This window comes from Nothoprocta perdicaria, unplaced genomic scaffold (assembly GCF_003342845.1).
Source record: "Nothoprocta perdicaria isolate Ctin4 unplaced genomic scaffold, notPer1 scaffold_6, whole genome shotgun sequence".
In the NCBI taxonomy this organism is placed as follows: Eukaryota; Metazoa; Chordata; class Aves; order Tinamiformes; family Tinamidae; genus Nothoprocta; species Nothoprocta perdicaria.
In genome coordinates this window covers 4,126,283-4,140,093 of record NW_020455865.1, presented here as the reverse complement: position 1 = coordinate 4,140,093, position 13,811 = coordinate 4,126,283, and the positions used below count along the sequence as shown (strand labels likewise).

At 67.4% G+C, this 13,811-nt stretch overlaps 1 protein-coding gene across 1 annotated transcript; it reads right to left on the bottom strand.

The window, feature by feature from the left end:
• Window positions 1-3,060: 3,060 nt before the first annotated feature.
• FIBCD1 (fibrinogen C domain containing 1) lies at window positions 3,061-13,738 on the bottom strand. The gene is made up of 7 exons (XM_026049391.1): window positions 13,667-13,738; window positions 8,990-9,466; window positions 7,898-8,057; window positions 7,556-7,692; window positions 3,742-3,838; window positions 3,454-3,633; window positions 3,061-3,377 (listed from the first exon to the last, which is right to left on the bottom strand). Exons 1-7 carry the CDS (start codon window positions 13,736-13,738, stop codon window positions 3,118-3,120), a joined length of 1,383 nt encoding a protein of 460 aa, XP_025905176.1. The 3' UTR covers window positions 3,061-3,117.
• Window positions 13,739-13,811: the final 73 nt, after the last annotated feature.

Below are 13,811 nucleotides of genomic sequence, written 5' to 3'. Positions count from 1 at the left end.
GCGCGGGCGCGGGTCCCGCGTGGCGGCGCCCGGATCGGCGCCCGCGCACAGGCAGGCGCCCAGGCTCAGCAGGAGGAGGCAGGACAGCGAGTAGGGCACCCTCATCTGCGAGGGGGAAGCTGCGAGGTTAGAGCCGCGCGGGGACACCCCGGGCTCCCTCCTCCCAGCGCCCGCTGGATCCTCCCGCTGCCTCCGCACCTGCAGCTCTCTGCCCTGTCCTCCCACTCGCCCTTCCCTGTTTTTCTGGCAATTTTTGGCTAATGAATTGCACCCCTACAGCGTCTCGTTGGTTGGTGACCAAGAGGCGGGTGCCACTTGGTGGAGCGGGGCCGTTCACCAGGGTGCTGGCGAGCCGCGCGCTCCTCACGATGCGGAGTTTGGGTCACCCACCAGCCCCGCGCTCGCTCCCACTGCCACCCCGAGCGCAGCAGGGCTCCCTGCTCCGCTCCTGGGAGCCGGGGGAAGTGCTCCGGAGGGCCGGGGAGCGGCGCCCCGGGGTGGCTGCGCTGCCCCTGTGCCCGTCCCGGGTGGGCACAAAAGGGCCAAGCCCTCCAGCGCAGGGACGAGCAGCCACCAGCGACTCACCTCTCCGCTCGGGCAATGCCCCGACGGCTCCTGCGGCTGCTCCGCACGCTGCCCAGCGTGGCCCGCAATGTGCCGGCCACGGCATCGCCCTCCCTTAAATACCCGCCGCGCTAATTGCCCTCGAGCAGCTGGGCAGGGCCGGCGCATTCCAGAGGCTGGGATGCGGCTGGACACGGAGCGTGGGCACGGCGGCGACGGCCCCGGCGCTGATTAGCGAGGCCGTCCCGCGCTGCCCGCGCCTGCCGCCTCATTTGGAGGCAGGGTGGGCTGCGAGACGCAGCCCGGGGGCTCAGCGTCACCCTCCGTGGTGGAGGACATCTCGTCCCGGGACACGGCGGGTCCTGCAGATACCCTGGGTCGGCGCTCGTGGCGTTTCCCCCATTTCGCAGAGCCCCGGGTCAAGCTGACAGGCACTTGGCCCCTGCTCTCTCTGCTCCTCTCTGCTGCCGGGACACCCAATGCTCTGGGCACAGGAACCAAGCGCCCAGACGGACCATGAGGAAGAGCCACATGCAGCGGCGGAGGGGAAACCACCACCACGGGACCAGCAAAGAACCTCGTTCCTGTTGCAAACACCTGCGGCCACCCTGCCTAAGGTAGGTTGGAAAGTGGGCTCCAGGTTCGTACTCATTCCCTATCCCCCCGAGCGTCACAGGAGGGGGTGCATTTTGCTGAGGAGCCCCCTTTTCCATCCCAGATGTGCAGCACGATCCCCCCGATTCCCCGGCCTCGCTCGCACGTGTCGCCCGCGCTAGGTTGGGTCTCCCGTCTCCGCTGCGCGACGGGGACGCGGCACCGGGGAGTTCCCTTTATTGAGGAACACAGGGAGTCGACATGGAGAGCGCCGGACACCAAGCACACACGACCTAGACGTCACCGCACTGCTAAGAACACAACCCGGAGCCGCCGCGACGGGGGCGGCTGCGCAAGGACGAGCCGGGGGAGGCGCCGGGGCCGCGCTGGGGCGCAGGGGGTGGCCGGTCCCCGCGGACGCGTCACCACCGCCGCGATGGAGCCCAATCCATGTAGGGGTCTAGGAGCGACTCCTCAGGGATGCGGCGGCACAGGCGGTGCTGGGTTCCCACCGTGCAGTTCAAACGGCCTCCGTAGGGAGTCTGCGCTGGTGCCGACTGTTGCAGGAGCCGCTGGCAGCGTGCAGCTCCCAGTGCCTCGGCCGGGGCGCGGACACTACCAGACCTAGTTACACCTAAACCAGGGCGGGACTTAAGAAAACGAGAAAGGGCGGCCGTGGCTGCAGTGTCCTCGCCAACGCGCTGCAGGGACGGAGGCTGCTTTTGGTGAGATCCGCTCCCAAAAACGCAGGGAAACGCCCTTGGCAAAGGGATGTGGGTGCAGGGATTTTGCACCACTGCCCCGGCCCAGTGGGAAGAGGGAGCTGCCCGGCGGGCACGCGAGCCCTTCCCGAGGGCGCTCGCTCCCCACCCTGTGCTCGCAGGCTTAAAAAGAAAGCGAGAGGCGCCCGGGGAAGCGCAAAGCTGCCGCTGGCAGCACGATGAGCCTTTGATCTCTGTCTGCCTTAAGCCCCCGGTGTCGGGGACGGCGGCAGCTCTGCTGCCCTGCCCGGGGAGCCTGTCCATGCAGACCCCGAGCTCCCTGCAGAGCAGTGCACAGGGCACCGTGTCCGTCCCGCTGCCTTTGCGGGGTCTGGGTGGCCGCTCTGCTGCACTTGGATCTGCCATCCCTGTCCCCATGGGGAAGGGACGTCGCTGGGTGCACGTGGAGCGCCGGCTGATGCTGCGAGTCCAGGGCAGGGGGGAAAGTCACGTTCGGGACGCCTCGGCTGAGGCCCCGGCGTTCCCTTTTGCAAAACCTTAATGGGATCTGAGGGGGCAAAGGGCTTGGAATATGGTCAGGAGCAGAGCTGGAGTGCGGCTCGTTGCACACGGAGCGAGCGGGGGCTGCGCTCTCCAGCACGCGCCGGCGAGGAAGACGAGGGGCTGAGGAAGGTCCCGGCCACGCAGGGGCTGGAGACAGACTCAAGCCCGGGCCCCCAGGCGGGAGGGCTGTGCTGTGCAGACTGTGCCGAGCGTTGGATCCGGCCCCGTGTTCCAGCACGTGTCCCGCTCCGCCGCGCGGTCTGGGCGCCCGGGAGCAAGGAGAGGGGCGCAGCCGGGCCATGGGTCTGTCTGCACCGGGATCGCCCCCTTTGCAGCTGCGGGACGGGACGGGGAGCGCCTCTGTGTGCGAGTTGGGTGGAGGGCCTGAGGGCACCCGGAGCAGGTCCTGGCTGTCCCCGTCCACGCGCAGGAGCCTCGGCGGGACAGGAGGCGAGCGGCACGAGCCCATCGAGCCCAAATAGCACCGCGGGGGCCCGCGAGGAAGCACCGGTGCCCTGCTCGCACCCGGCTCCCCCCGAAAGCTGCTGCTCCCTCCTCAGCCCATCCGGGCACCGGGGGAGACCCTTGTCCGTAGCAGAGCCAAAGGGAGCCGAGTGTCTCCAGAGGGAGCAGGAAAGGGGGCTGGCACCGAGGACGGGGGTGACGGGGCGGGCCGGGGGGTCACGCCGAGCGGCTAGTTCTCCTCCCTGACGGGCCGGATCTTCATCTCGGTGAACTTGAGCGAGTACTGCCAGCCGGTCCAGGAGGACCACTCGATGCCGTCGGCGTAGGAGCTGTGGTGGCCCTTGAGGTACTGCCCGTTGAGGTTGGACGTGTGGCAGTTGCGGTACCACCAGGCGCCGTGGTAGAAGGCGGCGCAGTTGTTCTCCGAGTGGTCGTTGTCCAGGTCCTTGGTGGTGAACCTCATGCCGTTGTGCTTGAGGAAGGAGTCTCCTGGTGGCGAGAGGAGCCGTGAGCGGCGCCCGCCGCACCGCACCGCGCCGCCCGCCGCGGCCGCCCCGCCGCCTACCTGCCGTCCCCGAGTAATCCGCCACGGACACGGGGTATCCGTCCTCCTCGGCGTCCACCGAGAAGACGCCGACGCCGAAGGAGCCGTAGCGGGCGAAGGCCGTGCCGTTGTCGAAGTCCTCCAGGTCGACGCGCAGCTCGTAGCTCGCCTGCACCGTGAGCACGTGCAGCCGCTGCAGCCCTGCGGGGCGGCGCAGGGTCAGCGCCGGCGCCAGGAGACTGGAATGGGAATGGGGATGGGGATGGAGATGGGGATGGGGATGGAGATGGGGACGGGGATGGCACACACCTAGCCAGTGCTCGCCCGTGAGCTTCCCGAAGCCGTCCCGGTAGGCCTGCCAGCCGCGGAAGAAGTTCACGGAGCCGTCCTCGCGCCGCTGGAAAACCTGCCGGAGCCGCGGGGCCGGACACGGGATTAGCCCCTTTGCTGCCGTCAGCGCCGGCCCCGCGCGCGCTCCCCGAGCATTCTCAGCAGGGTTTCCTGCTCTGGGTTTCGCCGTCTTTTATCGTCGGGCTGGGGTTTGATTTATTGACAGCGATCCAGAAAATGCTGCTCTGCGTCCAACCGTTTGAACTTAATTAAGCCTCCAGCTTGGGATTAATTGTGTGCAGCTTGGCCAGTGCAGCCGGCCTGGAGGGCAGCCGGCAAAGGCGGCAGAGGGGGCCCTGCACCCCCTCTATGACGCTCAGTTTTGGGGGCAAAAGGGAGGTTTGGGGGAAGCTGTTTGTCTCCCCAAGGAGCGACACGAGGGGCCCTGCAGCCCCTCTACAGTGCTCAGTTTTTGGGGCAAAAAGAAGTTTTTTGTGCAGCTGCTTTGGCTCCCCAGGGAGCTGCACGGGAGCTTTTCCGCACTGCATCCTAACACACATTCCGCTCCCCCGGCTCTGGCAGAGCCTCCTGAACCCTCTCCCAGCTTGTGCTCCAGCTCCCGGCCCTCGGGAAGAGCCGCCTCGTGCCGCTGCCTCCCCAGACTGCCTCTGCCCCGCTGCCATCCCGGGGGATCCGCAGCACATCCCGATCCGGCCCCGCAGCCATGGGAAGGGCAGCGGGAGCCACGGCCCCGCGCGGGGCACTCAGACACAGCCGGGGCATCCCTGCATCCCGGGCCAGCATCCCGCCCCCCTCCTCGCTCCATGCTGTACTTACCTTCTAGAATTAGAGCCTTAATGTTTATCCCTGCGCTGAGCCCTTGAGAAGCTGCCGCTAAGCCCGTGGCAAGGGGCTTGCTTGGGGCTTGCCAAGCGAGGGGGGCCGGCGCCCGGGCTGGAAAGGGGCCCGAAGCGGCTTTTCCCTGGGGAATGTCAGCTCCAATCGGCTCCGTCGGCGCGGGGAAGGCGGCGGCACCCGCGCCCTCCTTTAATCGGCTTTGACTCGAGGTTGTAAATAGGCCAATTGCCCGCGCGGCGCCGGGCAGCGCGTGCCGGGCACGTCTTGGCTGGCTGAGCCGCGGCGATGACGGGCGCGCCGGGCGGCTTAGCGGGCAGCACGGGGCCGGCCTGACCCCGCGGGCGCCACGGGCGGCCCTCGGAGCCCCCGGTCCCGGCGGGACGCGCTGCTCTGCACCCCGCGCTCCTGCGAGGGCAGAGCCGGGGCTGCCGTCCCGTATTTGGGATGGCATATTTTGGGATATGGATGCAGCAAAAGGGGACTCACGGCTTGCAGGGAGGCACCTTGCGCTCCTTCTCCTCCTTCTCTTTTTTCTCCTTTCTCCTTTCTCCTTTCTCCTTTCTCCTTTCTCTTTCTCCTTCTCCTTCTCTTTTCTCTTTTCTCTTTTCTCTTTTCTCTTTTCTCTTTTCTCTTCTCCTTCTCTTTTCCCTTCTCCTTCTTTCTCCTTCCCCTTCCCCTTTTCCTTTCTTCTCCATCTCCATCTCCATCTCCATCTCCATCTCCTTCTCCATCTCCTTCTCCATCTCCTTCTCCTTCTCAATGCCCTGCTCTCCTCTGCCCAATGCACTGCCCAGAAACAGGGCTAGGGGACAGGGGAGCGATGGGGAGACACGGGGGGCCGGAGCGAGCCGGGGCTGGCGGGAAGGGGCACGGGGGAGCGCGGGCCCGGCCGCCGCCGCCGCTTCGCTGCTCTTTACCTCCTCATGAAATATGCAGCGCCCCCTCTTAAGCAAAAAGGATTTGCTTCCCCCTCTCTTTAAAGCTAAGGCTGAAATATTTATTTCCCCCTCTCCCTGCCGCCTCTGGTTGCTGCGAGCCCACGGGTGCGGACGGAGCCAGCTGAGAGAAAACAGCCCCAGGAAAACGGGGGGAAAACGGAGAGGTGACCCCATTCCCTGCCTGCATCCCAACTTCCAGCATCTCCTCCTGCCATTTGCTCCTTTTTCTCCCTCTTTCCCGCCCCGTGTCTCATTTTGTGGGTGCTGAGGGGTGCCAGACGCCCTGGTCACCCCTGTCCCGCGCGCGGATCACGGTGCCGGATAATGACCGGCCTGCCAGGAGCTCTCGGAGCTTGCCAGCGTGGCAGGTGTCTCGGAAAGCTGAGAGCTGTCACTTAAAATTACCACGGGCCTCGTCCTGCTGACAGAGCCTTTTCTTCCTCCTCCCTCGGCTTTGCGGCCGCTCGCCAACACGCGCTCCTAAGAGCCGGCATGGAAAATCAGCCGGAGAAGCCGCCGCGGCACCGATGCTTGTGGGGCAGGGAAAAACCCTTGGAATGACTTTGCTTTTCAGCACAGATCCAGTCCAGGGACTCACGGGCGTCCCTGGGGCTGCCAAGGCGGTTCCTGAGCTGCTTTGCCACTCTCAATCCCTATTACTTTAATAAAGGGATGGGAGGCGAGTGTCACCCCCATGGGACTGTCCCCGGTGAGGGGACGCTGGGGCTGCCGCAGAGGGACGAGGCCGCAGAGCCTCCCCTGCAAAGCCGGGCTTAGCTCAGCAGCTCCCCTGCGCCCCAGTCCAGATTGATTCAGCTGCTGCCACCGCGCTCACCCACCCACCCACATGCAAATAAGCCCAAATGTCAGGAGTAATCGCTCCTAAGGAGGAGGAGGAGGAGGAGGAAGAAGAGGAGGAGGAGCAGGGAGGTTTTCCGGGCTCTGCAGCAGCTCCGGACGCCCGAGTCGGAGCCTGGAGGCTCCAACGTGCTCCCGTTCCCAGGGAGGTGCTGGACACTGCCCTGGTGCGGATACTGCTGCCAACAGCCCCGGCGCAGGGAGGGGAAGGGGGACGGAGCCCGGCCGGGAGCAGGGGCTGCTGCTCCATCCCTGCCTGGTCCGGAGCGGCCCCTGGCCTCCGAGCGGGCACTGCGGGACGAGGAACCGTTTCCTTGCGGCTCCTGCAGCCCCGCGAGCAGCCTCGGGCGGGAGCCGCTCCGCACAACCCCCAGGGCCTCGCTAATCCCCTGGGCCGGGGGCTGCCGCGTCGCCCCGGGCTAGCACCGGAGCTAAGCTCCCTGCTCCCGGCACCGCCCAAAGCTGCTTAGGGGGATCGGATCCGGGGGGATTTGCCTCCCGGAGCGCCCAGCTGGAGGGGCAGCCCGGGCGGCAGCGGCCTCTTCCCACCCCTCCATGCGCGCGGGCGCTCCCGGGATCCCCAGCTGCTCCCTGGGGACTCCGGTCCCCTTGGGGTCCCTTTGCTCCAAGGCTCCGCGGTGACGTCCGGAGCGGCGCCGCCCTCCTGGCGCCCCGGGGCTCTGGAGCGTGGCCGGAGCCCGGGGCCGCCCCGCGGGCCCCGCGCGGATCCCCGCGCTGGCGCTGCCCCCCATTACTGTGATTAGGGGCCTTGACGCGCGCCTGGGCAAAGCGGATCGGACAGGGCGGGCGGCGAGCGGCTTAATGAGCGCGGCTTCGTCAGCGCTGCCCCGGGGCTGCGGCAGCCGGAGCCCCCGCCAGCACCCCCGGCCCCTTCCCTCCCGCGGCTCCCCGGTCCTCACCGGGATGCGGATGGGAATTGGAGGCGACAGAGGGGCAAGCGGATGCGAGCGCTGCCACTCCAGGAGCCAATTGCTCCCCATGTTTTGCTGGCACAGCACTCCAGCTCCTTCCATGGGAAGGGCCGGACGCCACGTCCCCATCCCTACGCGAGGCTTCCTATGCTATCCTGACCACCCTCCTCCTCCCCGGCTCCCAACGGGTTGTCCAGAGCCGCTCACCGTCCAGCCGCCGCCGTCCGTGCTCATGTCGCAGTAGACCTGGAAGCCCGAGGGGAAGTGGATGGGGAAGATGGAGTAGATGCCATCCTCCTGCTGCCCGCTCGCGTAGATGTCAAAGCAGTCGCGGGGCCGGGAGCCTGGGCACGGGAGCAAAGCGGCTTCGTTAATGAGCTCATTTAGTGCCTCGTTGGCACCGGGGGAGCGGGGAGAGGCCGCCACATCCAGAGGATGCTGCGGTGGGATAGAGCACAGCGCCATCAGCACGGGGCTCCGCGGTGAATCCCGTGCCCACATAAACAGGGTCCCTTCCCTCGCCCCGGGGCGCGCGGGTCCGGCTCTCACCGTTGGAGCAGCCGCGGGGCCGGGCGCCCCGGGCCGGCGCGCGCTGCAGGTCGGCCTTGAGCCGGGGCCGCGCGGCGCCGCGCTCGCGCTGCAGCGTGTCCAGCACGTCGCCCACCGAGCTCGCCAGCCGCGCCACGTTGCTCTGGCTCTCCGAGAGCAGCTGCGGGCAGGGACGCGGGTCAGTCTGTGCCATGGGCGCCGCGAGCGCTCCCGGTGTGAGGATGCTGCGGATCTTTGCAAGGCACCGCGGGCAGCTCGGCTAGGGGAGCAGGACGCCTGGGCCCTCCCTGCGGTTCAGCCACGCGCGTGGCCAGGGATGTGCAGTGTGACCTGCTGTGCCCGGTGCATCCACCCTGTGTGGCCGGTCCCGCAGCTCGCCCGCCTCGCGGCTCCCCCGATCTTTGCCCTGGGATCTTTGCCCTGGCGTGCCCGGCAACCCCGGGTGCACCCACGGCACGAGCCGGGCACCTGGGGGATAAGGAGGCTCCCCGGAGGCCGGGCTTGCTGGGCGCTTCGGAAATAGCCGCGTCCCGAGGCAGCCCCGGGTGAGCCGGGGTGAGCCAGGCGGGGCTGGCGCTGCCGCCCGCGCCCAGGCACCGCCGCTCAGCCCCGGCTGCCGCCCGCTCCTCGCCTTCCTCCGGCCTTTGCAAGAGCCCGGGCGGTGGGAACACTCCCAGCGCTGGATCCTCCCAACGCGGGATGCCCGGACCGGACTGGTGTGAGCACGGTGAGGCCGAAGGCTGCGGCGCGCGGGATGGGGGCACCCCGGGTCTGTGTGTGTGGGGGACACATGGGCACCGTGCTGCCCGCCCTCCTGGCCAGCACTGCATGGGACAGGGAGCCCTGCACGGAGCCCGTACCACGAGGGAGCCCATCGGGCTCCAGGCCAATCCCTAGGTGAATAGGGCGACAAAATCCCCATGGGAGGGTCCCCTTTTCCCAGAACCAGCCCCGGAGCGGCATGCAGGGAGCCGGGCTTTGCAAACGATGACTACAAAGCTCCGCGTCGCGTTTGCGGAGGCTTTTCCAGGGCACGGGGATGAGCAGCGGGCCCGGGAGCGGCGCGTAGGCAGCGCAGCGCCCCGCACGCACCTGGATGAGCCGCCCCTGCTCGCTCTGCAGGGCGCTGAGCTCCTGCCCCATGGCGCCGTGCCCCTTCTTGAGGCCGTCGCAGTCGGCGCGCAGCTGGGCCGCGTGCGCCAGCAGCTTGGCCACCTCGTCGGCCACGGTGGCCAGCAGGGCTCTCTGCTGCCCTTTGGTGGCCTTGGCCTCGGCGTCGTGCTCGCTCAGGGTGCGCAGCACCGACGACTGGAGGCCCTCGAGGCGCGTGAAGCTGCCCGCCTGGTCGGGGCAGTTGGGGTCGATGAAGATGTTGATGCGGGAGCTGTCGGCCCTCTCGATGGTCACCAAGGCGTTGGCCTCCTCCGGGTTGGTGCTGATGACGGGCGGCGACTCGGTGACGGGCGGGTGGTAGTGGTTCATGAAGAGGATGGCGCCCGTCACCGTCACGGCCAGCAGGACGGCCACCGAGAGCAGGACGGTGCAGAGCACGTAGCCGCAGCTCATCCTCTGGGGACACAGAGACACGCGGCGGGTGGCACCCGCGCCGAGAGGGGGGCCGCGATGGGGCTCGGGGGGACGCGCATCCCACGGGATTGGGGCTCCCGCGGCAGCCGAGCCGAGCGCTCCTGGCACCGAGAGGGGACGTGAGGACGAACGGACGGGGATGCAGCCGCCGCGCAGCGACTGCGAGTCCCCCGGGAGCCCGGGCTATGAAATAGTAACGAGCGAGCGCCGCGGGTTCTATCCAGCCGCAGCCGCCGGAGCGGCCCCGGCGGGAGAGCAGGAGGCAAAAGCCCCAGCGGGGACGTGCGGAGAGCCCCTGTTGTCCTCAGCATCCCCGGAACCTGCTCCGAGCATCTCCCCGCACGCCGCGGAGGAGCCGGGATGCTCGGGAAGCCGCGGACACGCTCCATGCATCCTTGCCGAGGCCCGGGGCGTCCCTAGCAGCTCGGCAGGGCAGGACGGCAGCTTCTCAGCAGGATCGGTGGTATCCCACCGGCTGAGCCGCCCGTTCCCCCCAGTGCCTGCCCGTCCCCTTAACCCACAGGACAGCGGCCACCACCGTCCCCTGACCCCGGCCGCGGCGGCTGTCACGGGGAATCGCCTGCCGATCCAGACAGACAAACACTCCTCCATCTGGGGAGGAGGAGAAAAGTGCTGCATCCGCAAAGATTCTGGCGGCCCTGTCCCCTCCTGGGCGCGCGGATCAGGGTGACACCTTCCTTCAAGCCCCCTCCGTTGACGCTCACGTCGAGGAGGGCCCCGATGAGGCCGGGTCCTCGTCCTGCCCATGCGCTGCCAGGGACCATCTCCCCATCCCCGGGTTGATGGGCGTTAAAAGGGGATGTCAAAGACGACAAGGGAGGTTTGTGACGGGGAGACGGGTACCGAGTTCAGCAGCCGTGAATCTCGTGCCCCGGGGGAGCCGGTGGGGACACCGGGTGCCACCCCGGAGCAGGGATGTGCGTGGGGACAGCGCGATGCCCTCCCGGCCCCGCGGCCGCACGGAGCCCGGGGACACCCTGTCTGCAGCGAGGGGCCGTGGCCAAGGGCCAGGCTCTCTGCTCAGGGCAGAGCCCTCCTTGCAAGGGAAGATGCCTCCTGGCTACAGCATTCCCAATGCCACTGGGTTTCCTAGGCACGTTGTCACCGGCATCCTGCAATGGGCAGAGCAGGAGAAGAGCCGCAGCGCTGGGAGCACTCCTGGGTGATTCCAGAGTTATCCATGACACTGCATGCGCCCCACGACATGGGAACCATCACGCTGCACCCCATGCAATGCACCCGGTCCCCACTGCATGTCATTGAGTGCATGGGCTTCTCATGGAGACCTTTGGCCAGCAGAGAGGTGGCATCTCCTGGTTGCGCGGTGGCCACCACAGCTCCTGGTGTTCTCCCTGTCACCATGCTTGGCGTCCTGATGTCTCCATGTTGCTTCTTCCTAAGGAGAGCGAGGAGCAGCAAGGCCAAGAGGTGCTTGGAAAGAGCCACAGGACACTTGCCAACCTGCTCTTTGGGCCATCTGGGCAGCACCAGTGGGACCTTCTCCCAGCACAAAGCTCCGTGCGGGTCCCCACATCAGGCCGTTTCCTCGGGACGTTCCCGCTCCGGGGGCTCGGGATGGCAGCTCTGCCGCCAACCCAAACGGGGCACCCGGGTTTGCCCGCGCAGGGAGCCCCGACACCCATCGCGCTGGCCGCGCAGGGGGCGGCAGCTCCTGCCCCGGGCTCGGCCGCTCGGCCGCGCGTGCAAATCCCTGGACCCGGGGCCGCGGAGCTGACGGCCGATGGCCAGAGCGCCACATCCGAGCCCCGTCACAGCCGATTAGCGCTTCCCCACATCTGCCTTCGGAGCTGTCGCTGCAGAGCCGCAGGAGCCAAGCCAGGCTCTCTGCTCCCTTGGGCATGTGTGGCCATCCAAGGAGATGCCCCGGAGTCCACCCAGACCCGCAGGGCGGGTTCAGACCTGGGATCCTGCTCCTTTAGACCTGGGATCCTGCTCCTTTCTGGCCAGAATGCTGGAGGGATCAGAGCATTCTGCAGAGCCAGCGCAAGCAAAGAGCTAAAGCTCTTCTGCCACCGTCCCCTGGCAGCCCTTAAGGCCTCTCTGTGCTTGGACCCCGTCCATGGTGCAGGGTCCTCAGTGTCCTCATGGCTGCTGCGTCCCGGGGTGGGGGTCTCGGTGCCCCCAGCACCCTTCATTCCTGCACTCCTGTCCAGAGCACAGGCAGGACAGAGCCGGCTCGTCCTGGAGCAGGGCCGGGATGCGATGGGACCACCCCGGACCCCAGATGGAGAGCGGTGTTGGGCGACGCTGAGCACTACCGTGGGAGAGGCTGCTCATCTCCTGGGGTTATCCCTAGCCCAGCTGCCGCACTGCCCTGCTCCATCCAGGAGGCCACAAACAGCCCCAACGCCGGCCCTTGGTCGCTCCGGCGCTGCTCGAGCTGCTCTTCCTCCCCGCCGCTCGCCCTCCTCTGCCTCGCTTGCCCGCAGGGTGGGCATCCTTGCTGGGGAGGAGGGAGCACCGGTGCCCAGCTCGGTTGCGGGCAGCTCGGCGCAAGGCTGCGAGCTGCACGTCCCGTTCCTTGTGGGGTGGCAGGGCCAGATCCGGCGCGGGGCCAGGTCACCCTCCCTGTGCTCCGCAGGGTCCCACCTCATCCTGGAGCCCAACCAACCCTTTGCTGGCACCTCTGTGGTGCAGACGCAGCACGGATTGAGCCTCCCGTTCTCATGTCTTGCTCTCGCTGTGATGCAGAGCCTGCCCCGCGCTGCCCGCGGGTGCTGGGCAGCCCCGCACGGGCGCTGGGGCTGGACAAAGTGCTCGGGATGAGCGCGGTAGCTGGGATATTGATGGGGCTCTGGCTGGATGGCTCGGGCTGTGGCAAGGACGGGCTGCGGTGCTGGGAAGGGAAGATGCTCGCGGGGTTTCCCTCTCGCAGGACCACTGCTCTGGGTGGGCATCTCCCTCCAGCAAAGCGAGGGAGCCGGGCGCTGCTCCGGCAGCTCTGCGGTAGGGAGGGAAGAGGGCTTGGGAAAGGATGGACAGAAGGGACAAGCGGAGCACAAGTCTGATCCCTGCATTGCTGCAGGGTCCAGTCTTTGGTGGCGGGGAGAAAACAAAGCAAGGGCGCCAGGGAAGAGCGCCTGGACTCCCAGGTTGTCCCCAGTCCCCTGCCCACGTCAGGTGCTGGAGCGCACAGGCAATAGAGACTCCCAGGGCATCCCCTGCCTCCCTGATCTCATCTCCACCTTTTGGGCTCTTCCCCTTCGCTCAAGGTCTCCGTGGGAGATCAGCTCCCTTGCTTTGTCCCGGCTCTTTCCAGGAAGGTACTGGGAGTGCTCATTCATGCACACACAGCCCTGCCTGTGCCTGGAGCAGCCTCACACGGACCGCACAGCCTTGCACGGATCACACAGCCTCACACGGACCGTGCAGCCTTGCACGGATCACACAGCCTCACACGGACCGTGCAGCCTTGCAGGAACCATGCAAGACAGACCCCACAGCCTTGCACTGACTGCACAGCCTTGCACGACTGCACAGCATTGCATGGACCGTGCAAGACAGACCATGCCGGCTTGCACAGACCATGCAGGCTTGCACGGATCACACAGCCCCTCACGCGCCACGAGTGGGTCCTCAGCGGTACCTGCACACTCAGCCCAAGGGGCTGTCACACGTGCGCTCGCTTGTGCAAGCGGCTCCAGCACGTGCCCAAACCCCTGTGCACCACAAAACACCCTCGTGCACCACAAAACACCCTCGGCAAGCTCGCCGCAAACCCACGCTGTCCCCCCGAACAGGGCGAGCTACCGGCTATAGGGGACAGAGAGGGCTCATCAATGAGGAGGGTCGGCTCGATCTGCAGTGCAGAATCAAGACACAAAATCCCCTCTCAGAGGTTCCTTAAGCCGTCCAAACGTGCAGCAGTTAATCAGAGACGCGTGCGACAGCGGTGGCGTCTTCTCCGCTGCCTGTCTGACACGCAGCCACTCAGCCACAGGAGGATGTGACACCCGCTGTAAATAAATAAACTAAATAACGCGGGGAGGGGAGGAAAGCGGGCGCTGCTCGGGGGGTCCTGGGGGTGGCTTCGCGCCTGGGCAGGGGGGACTCGGGCTCCGGCGCTGCAGGGAAGTTACTTGGGGTCTGGGGGCTGCGGCGGCGGGGGGCTCTCCGTGTCCCCCCCCGGGCCGGTCCTACCTGCGCCTTCTCCTGCTGCCCGTCCTCGAGTTGCGCCGCTCCGCCCATGGTTTTCCAGCGGTCGTTGCCCATCGCGCCGGGCCCCGCGATGCGCCGCAACTTTCCGCCGCTCGCGCAAGTCGCCGCCGGCCGCCCCCGCCGAGCC